Source organism: Carcharodon carcharias, chromosome 5, assembly GCF_017639515.1.
Source record: "Carcharodon carcharias isolate sCarCar2 chromosome 5, sCarCar2.pri, whole genome shotgun sequence".
Lineage (NCBI taxonomy): Eukaryota > Metazoa > Chordata > Chondrichthyes > Lamniformes > Lamnidae > Carcharodon > Carcharodon carcharias.
The window spans coordinates 26,523,122-26,541,579 of NC_054471.1; the positions used below are offsets into that span (position 1 = coordinate 26,523,122).

General features: G+C 45.4%; 1 protein-coding gene across 4 annotated transcripts in view; it reads right to left on the bottom strand.

Moving 5' to 3' along the window:
- Positions 1 to 1,164: 1,164 nt before the first annotated feature.
- Positions 1,165 to 18,458, bottom strand: part of lin9 (lin-9 DREAM MuvB core complex component) — a 96,554-nt gene continuing 79,260 nt past the window's right edge. For 2 of the 4 annotated variants that reach the window (XM_041188892.1, XM_041188895.1), the window contains exons 12-15: positions 12,008 to 12,133; positions 10,048 to 10,230; positions 6,471 to 6,568; positions 1,165 to 3,109 (exon numbers count right to left, since the gene is read on the bottom strand). In XM_041188892.1, the coding sequence (XP_041044826.1) occupies positions 3,004 to 3,109; positions 6,471 to 6,568; positions 10,048 to 10,230; positions 12,008 to 12,133 (513 nt within the window). In that variant the 3' untranslated portion in view covers positions 1,165 to 3,003. Of the gene's footprint in view, positions 3,110 to 6,470; positions 6,569 to 9,591; positions 9,913 to 10,047; positions 10,231 to 12,007; positions 12,134 to 18,458 lie in introns of those variants that run through there. The other 2 variants (XM_041188894.1, XM_041188893.1) reach the window with 2 other exon arrangements.

Sequence of the window (18,458 nt, forward strand, 5' to 3'; positions counted from 1 at the left end):
TTGTGACTCCAAATGTGGGGCAGCTCGATGGACAAGTTGTCTCCATTCTGAACCCCTGGTAGTGAGCCCCTCCCAGTCATTTACAGTCAATGCTGCTGTGCTTCACGGAGAACTTGAGAGTGTTTAGGTAATGCACTTGGGGAGGGCTAATAAGACAAGGATTTACACTATGAAAGGTAGGACCCTGGAAAGTACTGAAGATCAGAGGGACCATGGTGTGCATATCCATAGATCCTTGAAGGTAGCGGGACAGGTAGATAAGATGGTTTAGAAGGCATATGGGATACTTGCCTTTATTAGCTGAGGTGTAGAATACAAGATCAGGGAGTTTATGCTGGAAGTGTACAAAACGCTGGTTAGGCCACAACTGGATTACTGTGTGCAGTTCTGGTCACCACATTATAGGAAGGATGTGATTGCACTGGAGAGGTTGCAGAGGAGATTCACCAGGATGCTGCCTGGGCTGGAGGGTCTGAGAATGAGGAAAGATTGGATAGGCTGGGATTGTTTTCCTTGGAGTAGTGAAGGTTGAGAGGGGACCTGAGATTATGAGAGGTTTAGATAGGATGGATAAGAAGGCACTTTTTCCATTAGTAGAGGGGTCAATAACCAGGGGGCATAGATTTAGGGAAAGAGGTAGAAGGCTAAGAGGGGAGTTGGGGATAATTTTTTTTCACCCAGAGGGTGGTGGGAATCTGGAACTCACTGCCTGAAAGGGTGGTTGAGTCAGAAACTTTCGTAACATTTAAGAAATATTTAGATATTCACTTGTGTTGCCAAAGTCTCCAGGGCTATGGGCCAAGCACTGGAAAATGGGATTACTGTAGTCAGATTTTTGTTCACTGGCGCAGACACGATGGGCCAAATAGCATCTTTCTGTGCTGTAAGCGTCTTGAGAGAGAGAACGAGAGGGGAGAAGAGAGAGAGAGAGAGAGAGCACACAAGAAAAATTAAGGATGTGTAATAAATGCTGGCCAACAATAAAAAAGGGAGAAAGATGTAGCGAGCATGAGAAAGTAGACAGTAAGATGTACAAGTGTGAATGAGAAAGAAGTGGGAGAAAGTGTCAGACTTTAGTGTGAGAAAGACAATTAGAGGAAAGAAGAATAAAAAGGTGAGACATCAGCAATAGAAACTAATGAGATGGAGGAGAAAAAGAGACCATTTTAATTATATATTATCTTTATTTATAAATATTTAAAGCTGCTTTCAATTTTATACACCATACAAAAGGTAACATATCTGAAAAGGCAGTACTACATACACTAATTCTGATTTAATTACAACGGTATATAGAACTATCTGCTTGAAATTGAGAAATTTTGAAAGAGTGCAAGGGGAAGATTCTATTTACATTGAGAACTAGAAAGGGAGAAAGAAAAGAGGCACTAATACTAACAAAAGATACAGACTTTAAAAAAAAACCTTTTCAACCATAACCAAGTACAAAACCTGTTAAAGTTTGAAAATAATAGTTCTGTGAATGTTTTTTTGCTTTTTTCTAAAACATTTAAAAAGTTACCTCAGTTTCTCCATCCCCAGGTTTGCTTAATGATCAAAAATGATTATTTGTAATGGTTTCCCCTAAAGTTACTCTTCAAATTGGGAATTTATTAAAGATTCAAAACTTTACAATAATCTACATTAAACTGGAAACATTTATTTACCCACTCATTACAATATAAACATTTAAACACACTTTAAAAAAAAACGACCAACTTTCACATGACAGATTTGCTCCCCTGCATCACTTGCATTGACATGTCCTGTGATCCTAGGAGAGGGGGCATGGGAAGAGAAAGGATGGGGCAGTGTGGGAGGCAGTGACATGAGGACAGTCCCAACCGTCATAGTAAACTGCTTGTTTATCAGGTGGGGAAGAGATAGTTTCTCAGACAAGTGAAGTCACAGACATTTTTCAGCATCTCCTGACAGTATCAGCTTCTTCTCCCTCAAAGGCATTAACTCCTCACTACAGCTCCACAGGCAATACTCATTATTACCCGAATACGGGTGTCACTGTTGGAAGTTACAGCACAGAGAATTGGACTCAGCTAAGCACAACACCCCTCCTCAACCCCATATATACACACACACGCACACAAATAGTGCTTTGCTAGACAGCAGGGAGATTGAGAAGCCCAGCCAATTCTAACACCCTGCCTCAGCTGTACCACCAATCAAGACCGGGATCTTTCTGGTCCCATTGTGAGCAGAGTAGAGGACAAAGACTTGAACTCTGAGAGGAGGCCAAAGGGAGGACCAAGGCATCTTATTACACCCTCTCTCCCCTCTTTAGCCACTTGTCTTCGTGCGGCGCTTCACTTGAAAAGCTGTTGCGTTTTTTTGCTGCGAGTGGCGGACATCTTCTTGGCCAACACAGGTTAATGAGTTCTCGCTTTGCTCCCCAAAACCAGAGGTAGAACTCAATCCGGGGGTGGTACTACAATGAGTAAACCTTTTGACTGGAGGTGTAGACCATTCAGTCATTCACGCCTGTTTTGAAGGTGGGGAGTGAGGGGGAGAAAAATCATGACACAAGTGGAGACAGAATAGAAATATTTGAGCAATGTGGAACTCCAGGACTGGAAGATGCAACCGGTGCATCAGGAGATCTCTGTCATGACATACCTTTTTTTTTGTGTTTTTAAAAATAAAAACTATTTACATTTTTACATAATTCAGCCTGACATTCCTCAGGTGAGTCGGTATCTACCTCAGTTTACAATTAATATTTACAGTTAGAGAAAGCATGAGTAATAAACCTTTAAATGACAAAACATACAAAAATAAATCAGATTCCTGAAAAGCTCAGGGTGCTGCGCTACATATTTAATGAAAAAAGTACAGAGAAAGAGCACAGAAATTGCTCTCCCTCTTGTTTGTATGTGTTTTAATTATTTTTTTTTTAAAAAAAAAACCTCTTCTTTCCTTCTGCCACTCATGGGGCAAGCTCACGATTGACCCATGCGACTGCCTGGAGAGGGGTTTAACATGTTTCCTTCAATCCCTGTTTGTGTTGTTGGCAGTGAAGGCATGGAGGTTCCCCATCTGGCTGAGGCCGCTCTGGATGTGGGCGACGTGGATTTCTACGTTGTTTTGGAAGCAGCTACAGAAACAATAACACATATTTAGATCACCCCTTTTACACAGGAAAGCATCTCAAGGCACACTAGACCAAAAGGTTAGTCAAAGAGGTAGATTAAGGAGTTTTAAAGGAAGAGAAACGTAAAGGGGTGGAGAGGTTTGGGGAGAGAATTCCAGGGCTTAAGGGCTCGGCAGCTGAAGGCATGGCTGCCAATGGTGGAGCGATTAAAACTGGGGATGAGGAAGATGTTAGAACTGGCATCTGTTGCGACGAAAGGTCATCAACCTGAAATGTTAACATGTTTCTCCCTCGACAGATGGTGCTGGAACTGCTGAGCATTTCCAACATTTTCTACTTTTATATCAGAATTGGAGGAGTGCAAAGGTCTTGGAGGCTTGTTGTAGGGCTGGAGGGGATTATAGAGGTAAAAAAAAGGGGCAAGGACATGGAAGGGTTTGAAAAAAAGGATGAGACTTTTAAAAAATCATGGTATTACTGGAACGGGAGCTAATGTAGGTCAGTGAGCGCAGGGGTGGAGGGTGACGAAGGCTTGGTGTGGTATGGGCAGTAGAGGTTTGGATGAGCTCAAGTTGATGGAAGGCAGAAGATGGGAGGGCCAGCCAGGACAGTATTGAAATAGTCAAATCAATAGGTAACAAAGGCATGAATGAAAATTTCAGCAGCAGATGAGCTGAGGGAATGGCAGAAACAGGCAATGCTGTTGAGACAGAAGTAGGCATTGCTCATTAAGAGGATATGTAATTAGAAGCTCAGCTTCAGATCAGATAGGATGCCAAGGTTGTGAGTGGTCTCATTCTGCCTCAAACAGTGACCAGGGAGGGAGAGGGATGGAGTTGGTGGCAAGGGAAAGGGGTTTTGGTGAGAACCAGAGACAATAGCTTTGGTCTTCTCAATACTTAAATAGATGATATTGTGGCTCTGGATCTTGGATGATGGGGTGTTGGACAAGCAGACTGGAGGAGTCGAGAGAGCTGAGTGTTAACATTCACATAGAAACGGATGTTTTGTTTTTGGATGATGTTGCCAAGGGAAAGCATGCAGATGAGAAATTGAAAGGAGCCCAAATAGGTCCTTGGGGGCTACCAGAGGCAACAGTGCAGGAGTGGGAAAAGCAGCCTTTACAAGTGGCTCAACTGAATAGGAACAGTGGAATCAGGTGAGAGCAGTCCCACCCACTTGGACAATGAAGGAGAGGTGTTGGAAGAGGATGTTGTGGTCAATCATATCAAAAGCTTGAGAAGGATGAGGAGAGAAAGTTTACCTTTTGTCACAGTCACACACAATGGGCAGGATTTTACATATCGGCGAGCGGGGGCAGGGCCCACTCGCCAATGCATAAAATAACGCAGGATGATGTCGGGTAGAACTCCCAATGTCACCGCACCCCACTTAAATTTTCAGGTAGGTGGGGGCTCAGCAAAATCAGCTGCGGGTCCGCCAACCTGTCACTGGCCAATTGAGGCCATTGACAGAGTCAATTAAGTAATTAAAGGACCTGCCTGTCCAACCTTAAGGTTGGTGAACAGGCCAGGAGCCCCGGCGGGGAATAGAAAAAGCATCAAACCTCATCCACCGGCGGGATGAGGTTTCATGAAGGGTTTTAAAAACTTTAATAAAGTTTTTGTAAAAATTATGGACATGTCCCAACTCGTGACATTGTCCCATGAGAGGACATGTTAGGAAATTTTATTTTTCCATTTTTAGCTTTTTGACATTTTGAGCCAATCTCCCTGAGGCTAAGTGCAGCCTCAGGGAAATGACTGCACTCTTTTGTGCGCATGCGCGAGAGACCGCACTCTCGATTTTGGGATTCCCCCCCGTGTGCACAATGCTTCGGTGCGGATGTCACGCTGGGCGGGCCTTAATTTGCCTGCCCATGTAAAATGGTGCCGTGCCCCCAACTGGGGGCGCCGATCGGAAGTACATCTGTGCACGCCCGCCCTTCAACTTCGCCCCTGACTGGGGGGGGCGGGGGATCCTGCCCAATGTCATATGTAACGTTGATGATGTTGCTCAGTATTGTGGCACGGACAGAAAGCCAATTGGAAGGACTCAAACATCAAGTTCCAGGAAAGACAGGCATGGATTTGGGAGGGACAAAACATTCAAGATCTTGAGGGGAAAGCGAGGTTGCAGACAGGGTGGTACTTGCAAGGACAGAGCATTAAGGGCGGGATTTTATTTAAAGGAGGTGGGTGATGATAAATTTAAAAAGGGAGGTAATAATAATTGGCTAACATGGGGACAAGGAAGGGAAGTTGGGTGGCTAGCAGTTTAGTGGGAGTAGGATCAAGAGAATAGGAGGGTTAGTCTTATGGACAAGAGAAGGCACGAGGGGAGATGGGATAGAAACTGGAGAAAATGTCAGTACAGGACTCAGGCAATGAAGTTTGGTCCAGTGGCCCAGGGGAAGGGAGGAAATTAGCAGAGACAGCTGAACAGACAGTCTCAATTTATTTACAAAGAAAAACATGAACTTCATTGCACTTGTTAGAGGTAAGGTGGGGTGGGGAAGAGGTTTGCAGGGGAGGTTATCATTGCTTTTGAGGATTGGGCCTTTATTAAGGGTGAAAATAGAATTACCCCAGTCCATTTCTATACTGTTGAGCTGGTTGGGACCCATACACTTGTGCCAGGCTCTCTCTCTCTGTCTCTCTTTAGATCCCTGCTTTCTCTTGTCAAATGATTGACCCATATTGTGCTAGTTTAGAAATGAAGATTTTCCTGCAGAACCTTGGCTTACTGATCCTTGCTTCCACATCAGCCCAGACAGTACATGCCTGCAGGCTGATGAACTTTAAGCAGCAAAACAAATCCCTGCCTAACACCTATGCTTTCCAGGAATTGGATGCAGGAACCGTGGTTGAATTTTCCCAATCCTAATCCAGGGACATGGAGACCCTCTATGACATGCCCAACTCTTGCCATCATCTAACCAAGACATCTAACCTTAGCCAACACCTTCCAAGCTCAGGACCACTACCATCTAGAAGGACAAAGGCAGCAGACACATGGGAATACCACTACCTGGAAGCTCTCCTCCAAGTCACACACCATCTTGACTTGAAAATATATCACCATTCCTTCACTGGCGCTGGGTCAAAATCCTGAAGCTCCCTTCCTAACATCACTGTGGGTGTACCTACACCACATGGACTGCAGCAGTGCAAGAAGGCAGCTCACTACCACCTTCTCAAGGGCAACTAGGGATGGGTAATAAATGCTGGCCTAGCTAGTGATGCCCACATCCCATGAATGAATAAAAACAAACTCAGTGCAGTCCAGGGATAGGATCTGAGAATCTTGCTGGGGGTTTATAGCTCTCAGCAAACGGTTTGGGAGGAAACCACATTTCACCTACCTTATATTAGAAGCATCTATAGAGCTCTTGATGTCATTCAAAGAGTCTGTCAATGACTTGAATTCAAAAGAGTTTAAGTCCCCTCCTTCTGCCAGACACTGGAAGGAGAAAAGATCAATGAGTTTAGTTTAATTAAAAACAAAGTTTTCAATGCATGAAATCTGAAATAAATGTGTGCTTGATTTAGAATCAAGGATGTAAGCCAACTACCGGTCCACTGAAACTCAACCCTTTAGTTCAGCTTCTTCACACTTTTCCCCATCCAAACATTTATCATTGGAGATCACATCAAGAGGAAGTTGGGGCCGGGGGGGGACCACCGGGGGACCCAAAAGCAGTCCACAAAGTGTGGGGGGGCAAGTGCAACAGGAGGGAAGCCAAGAAGAGACCACAAAGGGGTGGGAGGGAGATAACAGGAGCCCCTCTCTTGCAAAGAGTTTCCAGATTTCTAAACATGATTGGTGGTAGTTTATTCAGAATGCCTCTATTGTATACCACTCTTCCATCAGATCACAGTGACATATTAGATGAGGTGTCCGAGATACAAGCTGCCTGGGTGTTGTTAGTGTTACAATATGAAGGCTGGGTGGTATACACCCCGATACAAGAACCAGAGGGAGCGTTAATTTAAGTTTTGTCTGTAAGCAAAGAGGTAGGAAATTGACTAGTGATATTTACGACTGAAATATTTGAAAGATTAAATCTCTGGTGCTGTCTGGTGTAAGAATTGGTGACATTCATATCTTTCTTACCATCTCTCAAAACTATTATTGAGGCCTAAGCTATTCTAGCAGTTTTATGTATTTTAGAGCGGTTACAATGTGCACATACACACACACACTAGCAGATCTTGTGTGACATTGTTTATAGAGAGTTGGAAGGCGCACTGTTTTTTTTGACTAGTAGAGTGGAGTGAAAACACTGGCAAAGACCAGCCGTGCCAAATGGTCTTTAAAAGAAAAACAATCGGTTCATTATGACACAGCTCCAGCCCTATTCACTCACTCCCTCTCCTTTCAGGAATTAATTAGTTGTGCTCAAATTTGTTGATGTAAAACCTGCATTCTGATTATTGCTGTTTAAAAATTTAATCGGCCAATAGTGAACCTTTAACCACCATGCTCATGTCAGTTTCTAGCTTTTAGGCTGTAGGCAAACATGGTAACTGACTCACTTCTTTCAAAAGGCTCTGAACCGATGCTGGTAAAGGTGGAGGGGCAGACATGTTTCGCCTTGTATAGTAGCAGCAGGAGTCAACTCCCTTCTACAGCTGGCTACTCTGCAGATTCCAGTTCCACATAAAAGAAACATGCACACTGTTTACCATTATCCCTGAAGTCTGGGCTCAGATCTCTCAACTCAATCAGGACTTCCTCTTGATTTCAGCTTAGTCTGTCCCCAAAATCCTCTGGTGCCTTTTCCCCCTTTGAGCATCTCACACTAACATTCCATAGTGAGTAACACCATCAGTAGCAAATAGACAAACTTTCTCATGCCTGTAGAGAATCTGACCATCAGCATTAAGACAACATAAGTCATGGTGCAGTACGTTGCCATCCTGATTACCCTCTAACCAGGCTTCTGCTTTTTATTCTCTCATGGGATGTGGGCGCCACTGGCTAGCCCAACATTTATTGCCCATCCCTAGTTGCTCTTGAGAAGGTGGTGGTGAGCTCCCCTCTTGAACCTGCTGCAGTCCATGTGGTGTAGGTACACCATAGTGCTGTTAGGGAGGGAGTTCCAGGATTTTGACCCAGCGACAGTGAAGGAACGGTGATATATCGTCAAATCAAGATGGTGAGTGACTTGGAGAGGAAGTTCCAGCTGGTGGTGTTCCCTGCCACAGGACCGACCAGCCCTATTAAATGTCACAAGTGATGTACCTCTCACTGTGGGTAAGCTAACCCTCAAATTTCTTGACATGGCTTTAGCCTTTTGACACAGTTGACCACACCATCCTTTTCCAATGTCCCTCCTCTGTGACCCTGCTGAGTGGGACCACACTCGCCCAGTTCCTTTCTAATTGATCCAGTTGTATTTATCCAATGGCTTACCTACAATGGTTCCTCTTCGCACCCATACTCCATTACTGCTTTGCTCCCCAAGGATCCATCCCTTGCTCCTCTTATTCTTCATCTACATGCTGCCCCTTGGTGACTTCATCCAAAACACATTAGGTTCCACATGTACAATGATGACAATTGATTCCACCTCACCGCCACCTCTCTTGATCTTTACACGTTTTGTCATCTGACATTCACTCCCAGATGAGCTGCAATTTACTTGAATTAAACATTGGAAAGACCAAAGCCATTTTACAGAGGTCAGTAGCAAAGGTTGAGAGGGGACCTGATGGAGTTGTGTAAGATTATGAGGGGCATAGATAGGGTGGATTGGAAGGCACTTTTTCCAATAGTAGAAGGATCAATAACCAGGGGGCTTAGATTGAAGGTAAGAGGTAGAAGGCTATGAGGGGAGTTGAGGAGAAATTTTTTCATCTAGAGTGTGGTGGGAGTCTGGAATTCACTGCCTGAAAGGGTGGTTGAGTCAGAAACTCTCGTAACATTTAAGAAGTATTTAGAAATTTACTTGTGTCGCCACGGCCTCCAGAGCTATGACCAAGTGTTGGAAAATGGGATTTAGTGTAGTCAGATCTTTGCTTACTGGTGAATGGCTGTGCCTCATAGATATTTACAGCACAGAAAGAGACCCATCATGTCTGCAGCAGTCAACAAAGAACTGACTACACTAAATCCCAGATCTTTGTTGACTGCTGCAGACATGATGGGTCTCTTTCTGTGCTGTAAATGTCTATGAGGCACAGCCATTCACCAGTAGGCATGACAAAGATTGTGCCAGTCCCCAACCAGTGCCTTTGCCATAACTAAGGGATTTCACAGGATGATTTGATAGGTTGACAAGGCTGCAGTTACATATCCAATTCCCTTTTGAAAGTTGCTAAATACTGGAAGGGGATACTTTGCAGAGTTATAGGGAAAGAGCAGGGAGAGTGGGACCAATGGGATTGCTCTTTTAAAGAACCAACACAGGCACAATGGGCCAAATAGCCTCCTTCTGTACTGTATCAATCCATGCGTGTGAAAAATGCATACTAACAACATTCTCACCAAGTTACTGAGCAGGATTACATGCAAACCATTCTCCCACTAACATGGAGCAACATTAGAGTAGACCAGATGGTACAAAGTTCAGATCTGTTGCTCTTAGGATTCTCAGGATTTGAGCTACACTGGAAACGACCCATTTCCACTTACACTGATGGTACAGCTAGGTGACTTGCTAGGCTACAGAGGTCATTATAGTGTCAGAGAGACACTGGAGTTACCTGTAGGCCATACCACATCCAGGTTCTTTCTGACATTGCTGAGTCAGATGAGTTTTTTTTGACAATCCGAAAGTTTTCAATGCAATTTCTAATCTGCTGATGAACCACAAACCACAAGATTATTAAATCAAGTCTCACAACTTTCCTGGCGAGCCTGTGAGATTGCGACCTTTGGGTTGCTAAGCCCAATAGCGTGCACCACTGCGGCCTGGAAATGAGCTCTGCACTTACCTTTATCTGTAGCAGCACTGCTGTGAGCCTGGCTATTAGATCAGTGAGGTTTTCATTCCTAACACTGGCCTGCCCGGTTTGTGAAGTGTTTGCTTGTCTTACTAGCTCGTGAGCCTCCTCCTCACACCTCCTGCGCATGTCTGTGGGCTGGTCCATGGGCTGCAAGCCCTGGTCAGGAGCAAGCTGTTATTTTTAAGATAACATAAAAGGCAAGGTTAACAACTGAAGCATAAAATCTCAGCCACTGCACATCAATATCACCTGAATTTTGACAGCTACCAGGAGCAAGCAACACAAAGCATGAAGGCAACTGAGTCGACAACTTACGTTTATATAGCACCTCTGATGTAGTAAAACAACCCAAGGCTCTTCACAGAGTATAATCAAACATAATTTGACACTGAGCCACATAAAGAAATATTAGCTGTAACTTCTGATGGAGTGGTAATTGACTCAGTATGAGGCCTTGGGGCTGGGGGTTGGGGTAGCGGGAGTTAGTTACCCAGAAGCTACAAGTGGTTTTGATTCTCTTGACTGTTTCCGGTAACTACTGATGTAACGTAGTCGGAACCACCTGAAGTTTGCAATTTAAAATTGCATTTTTGGATGGTTCCCAGTGCAGGGCAATTGCTCATGGGAAGTTTGCACTTCCCAGGCAACTGCCATGCAAACCTTACCTGGGAACTTCTGGGGAGTTGGCTGGGGGTGGGGTGGTCTTCAGTGCATCTTTGGAGTGCCTCCCAGATACGACACCCTGGAGCTCGGAAGTTACGGTCCATTAGGACATTTAAAATTTGGGATTTAAGGAGCAACTTAAAAGGGGGAGAGAGGGAGGTTTAGGGAGGGAATTCCAGAGATCAGGGCCTAGGCAGATGAAGAAATGGCCACCAAGGTTGGAGCAATCAAAACTGAGAATACTCAGGAGGCCAGAATTGGAGGGATGCAGAGATCTTGGGAGAATTTCAGGACTGGAAGAGAGTAACAGAAATAGAGGGGGACTTTTAACACACGAATGAGGATTTTAAAATTAAGGTGATGCCAGACCAGGAGCCAATGTAGTCCAGCAGACAGAGGGGCCAGAATATTGCTGTTGACGTGCGGAGGTGGGCCCAATACACCGATGCTGGATGATGTCGGGCGTGCATGCTCACCCGCCGACCTATCAAAGGCCTTTTAAGGCCATTAGGGAAGTAATTTAGATAATTAACAGCGCTGTCTATCCAACCTTAAGGTTGATGGGCAGGCGAAGAGCCCAAGTGGCCTTTGCATTCTTCAGGAAACCTCATCCAGGGTGGGATGAGGCTTCCTCAAGGTTTAATAAACTCAATAAATAAATTTTGCTAAATTGACATACATGTTCCAGCTCTTGTGACACTGTCACATGAGGGGACGTGTAATAATTTTTCTCTTTCTTTATTAAAAAATTTCAGTATGTACTTAATCTCCCTGAGACAGCTCCGTGCCTCAGGAAGATTGCTACGTTCTTTCACACGCATGCACGCAGGCCCCGACTCTCCCTCCTCCCCCCGCCCGCACAGGTAGTGCTGAACGCTACCGGCTATGCGTCATGTAAAATGGCGGTGTGCAGCCGATCACAGGCAGCGATCGACCCCGCGCCCACTTCCGCCCAGCTCAGCCCGCCAGGGGTGCTGGGTGAGCAGGGCTTGGTGCTAGTTAGGATACGGACAGCAGAGTTTTGAATGAGCTCACGTTTCACACAAGTGCAGCACGTGACATCCATGCAGAGCAAGTGTCACTGTGCACAGGAGGAATGGAAGGAGGGGAGAAATTAATAATACTTGAAATAAAAGTGGAAATTTTAATCACATGCGGCTTCCTTCATGCTCGGGTGACGCCAGATGCCTGTCTCTGTCCAGGTCCAGGGTCTGGGGAAAGAGAAGGAACCCAGGGCAGATTACAAGTTTAAGAAAGCCAGGTAAACAATGTGAAGGACGCTCACCTCATAACAATACTGTTGGACTTTATTCAGAACCTTGTTCAGATCTTTGTTCAGCTGCTCCAATTCTAAAACAATCATCGCATATCGTTTTTGAAAGTCTATGCCAATGGGTGCCGAGTATGATTTCTGAGGGGGTGAGAAAGTAATCAGTCATTTCCTACCTTAATAGGTCCGACACTGTCCTTAAAGTCAACTCCTGAAGGGCGGGTTTGGGTGGGTGAGAGAGGGAATGGGAGAGAAAAGAAAAACCCACATTTGCAGGAATAATTACTAAACGTTCCTCCCTCAAGTTCTACTACCATCACCAACAGGCAATATACTAACTTGCTAATTAACCGTTTATAGGTTCTTACTGAAGACTAGCTACCATGCTAGTCTACGTGCACTTTGAAAGGTTAATTGATTCTGCGAAAGGTAAGTCTTGCATTTCATAGAATCTTACAGAACACAACAAGGCCATGTGACTCAGCATTCTTTTTCTGGCTACTTGAAAGATTGATCTAATTAGTCCCATTCCTCTCCACTTTGTCCATAATCCTGAAAACCTTTCAAGTATTCATCCAATAGCCTTTTGAAGTTATTGAATCTGCTTCCGCCACCTTTTCAGGCTGTGTGTTCCATAACTCATACCTTGCTGCATTAAAAAAAATCTCCTCCTCTCCCTCCTGTTTTTTTTTTTGCCAATTACCTTAAATCTGGTTGCTGACCCTCTTATCAGTGCACACGATTTCTCCTTATCCGCTCAAAGCTTTCATAATTTTGAATACTTCAACACTTATATCGTGCCTCATCCGGTTTCACACGTTACAAAATGCCCCACATTGGCAGGGGGTGGAGGTGTGGGGAAGAGATGGTGATGTTGTGGTAATGTCACTGGACAAGTAATCCAGAGGCCCAGTCTAATGGTCTGGACAAGTGTTCAAATCCCACCATGGCAGCTCGTGGAATTTGAATTCAATTAATAAAACCTGGAATTGAATGCTAGTCTCAGTAATGGCAACCATGGAACTACCATCAATTGTTGTAAAGACCCATCTGCTTCACTAATGTCCTTTGGGGAAGGAAAACTGTCGTCCTTACCTAGTCTGGCTAACATGTGACTTCAGACCCACAGCAATGTGGCTGACTCTTAACTGCCCTGGCCCAGGAAGGGCAATTAGGGATGGGCAACAAATGCTAGCCTTGCCAGCGACATCCACGTCCCATAAAAGGTTCCCTTTGAAGTCCAGTGACTTCAGTAGCCAAATACAGCATTTCCTTCAACAGCAATGATATGAATCACCCGTTAATTTATTGTTTCTTGTGGTATCAGAAAGAATATTATCTTGAAGTATGGGAGAACTTCCTGGTCGAAGAGGGCTGGGGAACCTTAGGGTACCTGAGGATTACCAGGACAGGTGGAGAGGACCTCAGATTATTGTTCTAATCAGAAACAAACACCTCTGACAGGGTAGCATGCCCTCAGCACTGTCAGTCTAGATTACTCACTCAAGTTTTGGTCTGGGGTTCAATCTCTGACTCAGGAAAGACCGCCATCCACTCTTACTTTGACTTGATGCATTTCCTGAACTCCCTTATAGATTGATAAAATCTGCTTTCACCTGGTTCAGCGTCTCTACCGCCTGGCAACATCTCCAACGTTTTTCTAACGTGGATGAGACTTGATGTCTTTCAGCTCAACATTGGAAAAACCAAAACATTTTCCTTTGGTCCCCACCACAAGCTTCGCTCCATCGCCAGTGATGCCCAGTTCCCTCCCCGGGCACTGCCTCAAGATGAACCAGATGGTACAATTATCCCATTCTGTTCGACCTTGAGGTGGGTTTCAGGTCTTTATCCTTCTATTGCGAAGTCCATCCACTTCCTGAAGTGTTGCCCACTTCAGCCTCTTCACCAACTTGCATTGATGTTTTCATCATCTCCAGACTTCACCACTCGAATCCTCAATATACAGACCTCCTGTCACCTGTAAACTCTGAGTTAAACTGGTGTCCTGCAGAGGGCCACTCCCAAATCCCCTCCCCCTCCTGCCCTCAGATCAATCACCAGCCTAGTCCTCACTGACCTAGGTTAATTTACACCCTTGAAGGTCTCAAATGTAAAATCCATGACCTTGTCTTCAAATCCCTCCATGGTTTCACTTCCCATTCGTACAAACTCTTCCAGCCTTATATTACTGCCCTCCCCAGCCCTACCACAGAACACTCCATTCTATGTCTCTGACCTTTCGCGCACTCCCATTCCTATGTCCCACCATTGATGGTTGTGCCTATCCTGTGGAACTCCCTCCCTAAACACTTCTCTCTGCCTTTAAAGAAATCTCCTGAAAACACATCTCTTCACCAAGGTTCTGGCCAGTTTTCTAATCCTACCTCTCCCAGCTTGATATCTGTTTTCCACATTATTTACTTGATTGTACCTCAAGCAATAGGGGCGGGGGGGGGGGGGGGGGGGGTGCGATGGCATAGTGGTATTGTCACTGGACTAATAATCCAGGGACCCAGGGTAATGCTCTGGAGACCTGGGTTCAAATCCTACCATGGCAGATGGTGAAATTGGAATTCAATAAAAATCTGGAATTAAAAGTCTAATGATGACCATGAAACCATTGTTGATTGCTGTAAAAACCCATCTGGTTCACTAATGCCCTTTAGGGAAGGTCTGGCCTACATGTGACTCTTAAATGCCCTCTGACATGGCCTAGCAATCCACTCAGAGTAACAAACTGCCACAAAGTCACAAAAAAAGAAAAAGGAATAAAACCGGATGGACCAGAGACGACAATGGCAATTACAGCCTGTCGACTAACATCTGGGGGCTAGTGCCAAAATTGGGAGAGCTGCCTCCCAGGCTAGTCAAGCAACAGCCTGATATAATCAGTCTCATGGAATTATACCTTACAGATAATGTCCCAGACACCATCACCATCCCTGGGTATGTCCTGTCCCACTGGCAGGACACACCCAGCAGAGGTGGCGGCACAGTGGTATACAGTCAGGAGGGAGTTTTCAACATTGACTCCGGACCCCATGAAGTCTCATGGCATCAGGTCAAACATGGGCAAGGAAACCTTCTGCTGATTACCACGTACTGCCCTCCCTCAACTGATGTTGATGAGGAAGCACTGAGGGTGGCAAGGGTGCAGAATGTACTCTGGGTGGGGAACTTCAATGTCCATCACCAAGGCTGGCTCGGTATCACCACTACTGACCATAATTGCTAGACTGGTTCTGTGGCAGGTGGTGAAAGAACCAACAAGTGGGAAAAACATACAGCACTACCACCTTGCTAAATGGGATAGATTTTGAACAGATTTAGCAACTCAAGACTGGGCATCAATGAGGTGCTGTTGACCATCAGCAGCAGCAGAATTGTACTCAAATCTGTACCAATCTGTAACCTCATGGCCCGGCATATCCCCCACTCCACCATTACCATCAAGCCAGGCGATCAACCCTGGTTCAATGAAGAGTGCAGGAGGGCATGCCAGGAGCAGCAGCAGCACCAGGTATACTTAAAAATGAGGTGTCAGCCTGGTGAAGTTATAACACAGGACGACTTGCATGCCAAATAGCATAATTAATAAGTAGCAGGTGATAGACAGGGCTAAGCAATCCCACAACCAATGGATCAGATCTAAGCTCTGCAGTCCTGCCACATCCAGTCGTGAATGGTGGTGGACAATTAAACAACTCACTGGAGGAGGAGACTCCACAAATATCTCCATTCTCAATGATGGAGGAGCCCAGTACAGCAATGGAAAAGATCAGGCTGCAGCATTTGCAACAATCTTCAGCCAGGAGTGCCGAGTGGATGATCCATCTCGGCCCCCTCCGAAGGTCCCCAGCATCACAGATGCAAGTCTTCAGCCAATTCGATTCACTCCATGTGATATCAAGATATGGCTGAAGGTACTGGATGCTGCAAAGGCTATGGGCCTTGGCAATATTCCAGCAATAGTACTGAAGGCTTGTGCTCCAGAACTTGCAACATCCCCAGTCAAGCTGTTTCAGTACAGCTACAACACTGGCATCTACCCGCCCATGTGGAAAATTGGCCAGATAGGTCCTGTACTCAAAAACCAGGACAAATCCAACCGGGCCAATTACCGCCCCATCAGTCTACTCTCGGTCATCGGGAAAGTAATGAGGGGGTCATCAACAGTGCTATCAAGCGGCACTTGCTTAGCAATAACCTGCTCACTGACGTCCAGTTTGGGTTCTGCCAGGGTCACTCAGCTGCTGACCTCATTACAGCCTTGGTTCAAACAAGGACAAAAGAACTGAACTCTCCTGAGGTGAGGTGAGAGTGACTGCCCTTGACATCAAGGCAGCATTTGACCGAGTGTGGCATCACACCTAACCCTAGCAAAACTGGAGTCAATGGGAATCAGGGGGAAAACTCTCTGCTGGTTGGAGTCATACCTAGCACAAAGGAAGATGGCTGTGGTTGTTGGGGTCAGTCATCTCAGCTCCAAGACATCACTGCAGGAGCTCCTCAGGGTAGTGTCCTAGGCCTAACCATCTTCAGCTGCTTCATCATAAGATCAGAAGTGGGGATGATCGCTGATGATTACACAATGTTCAGCACCATTCGCCACTCCTCAGATACTGAAGCAGTCCATGTCAAAATGCAGCAAGACCTGGACAATATCCAGGCTTGGGCTGACAAGTGGCAAGTAACATTTGCGCCACACAAGTGTCAGGCAATGACCATCTCCAACAAGAGAGAATCTAACCATCTCCCTTGATGTTCAATGGCATTACCATCACTGAATCCCCTACTATCAACATCCTGGGGGTCACCATTGACCAGAAACTGAACTGGACTAACCATATAAATACCGTGACTACAAGAGAAGGTTAGAGGCTAGGAATCATGCAATGAGTAACATACCTCCTGACTCCCCAAAGCCTGTCCACCATCTACAAGGTGCAAGTCAGGAGTGTAATGGAAACCCCCCACTTGCCTGGATGAGTGCAGCTCCTACAACACTCAAGAAGCTTGACAACGTCCAAGACAAAGCAGCCCGCTTGATTGGCATCCCTTCCACAAACATTCATTCCCTGCACCACTGACTCACAGTAGCAGCAGTGTGTACCATCTACAAGATGCACTGCAGGAATTCACCAAGGCTCCTTAGACAGCACCTTCCAAACCCACGACCACTACCATATAGAAGGACAAGGGCAGCAGATAGATGGGAACCCCCACCACCTGGAAGTTCCCCTCCAAGTCACTCACCATCCTGACTTGGAAATATATTGCTGTCCCTTCACTCTCACTGGGTCAAAACCCTGGAACTCCTTCCCTAACAGCACTGTGGGTGTACCTACACTACATGGGCTGCAGCATGTCAAGAAGGCAGCTCACCACCAGCTTCTCAAGAGCAATTAGGAATGGGCAATAAATGCTGGCTCAGCCAGCGACGCCCACATCCCGTGAATGAGTAAAAAAAAATGCCAATAGATTTTCTACAACGTCTATATGCTGTGACTTACGACACACACGAGCCTGTACAGGTGTAATGCCTTGGGATCTTTTTATTATGCTAGAATTGATAGTTCACCTTCAGAAAATATTTTGATACATAACATATCGTAATTTGAGACATGATGCGTGGTATGTGTAACATGTTTGGGAGGAACAGGTAACTTAGGGCCTAGGTTCCAGAACATTTTGAACCCCTCCATTCCAATAGGGAGTTATCCTTGTCTCACGTTTGGGTCTGTTGTTGACTAATCAATACAGATTCATTGCTATGACTAGTCAACAACTTCAACTTCATTACTGTTCTATCATGTGACTGCTGGGATGGTAGAAAATAAGATAGGTGAAATTTGGTCTGTTATCATTTTGAAATTCAGTTACCAGAATGCTTTTTTGTACAAACCCACCCTGTAGCAGCAACATTGTGGGGCGGATACCCTCAGCAGCCACAGTATAAAATCTATCTGGTTCTCTGAGTCTCGGTTCACATCTACATCAGTGGCCACTGTGCCTTCTCCAATATCCAGGCAATCAGGGTTGTTGGCCTGCACTAGTTGCCAGAAAACATGGCCACATTCATGTTAGTACAGCCAGGGACACCAGTGCCTTATGGCATTGATAAGACTATATGGTTAATATTGGTAACGGAAGGGGAAATGGTTAGGTGACACGTAGAAGCAGCACCGATACTGGCCATTTGGCCTACTGCACCTATGCCAGCTCTCTGAAAGAGTTACCAGCTTAGGTCCACTTTCGTGTCTTATCCCCGTACAATTTATTTTTCTCCAATGTCTGCTTCCCTTTTGGAAGTTATAATGGACTCTGTTTCCACGCCTGTTTCTGGTAGGGCACTCTGTGCCCTCCGCGGAAACCAACAATTTCTTCCAACATCACCCTACCCCCTCTCCCCCACCCTTTGTTCCCTGGTTGCCTGTGCACACCTGGGGCTACCAAGACTAGG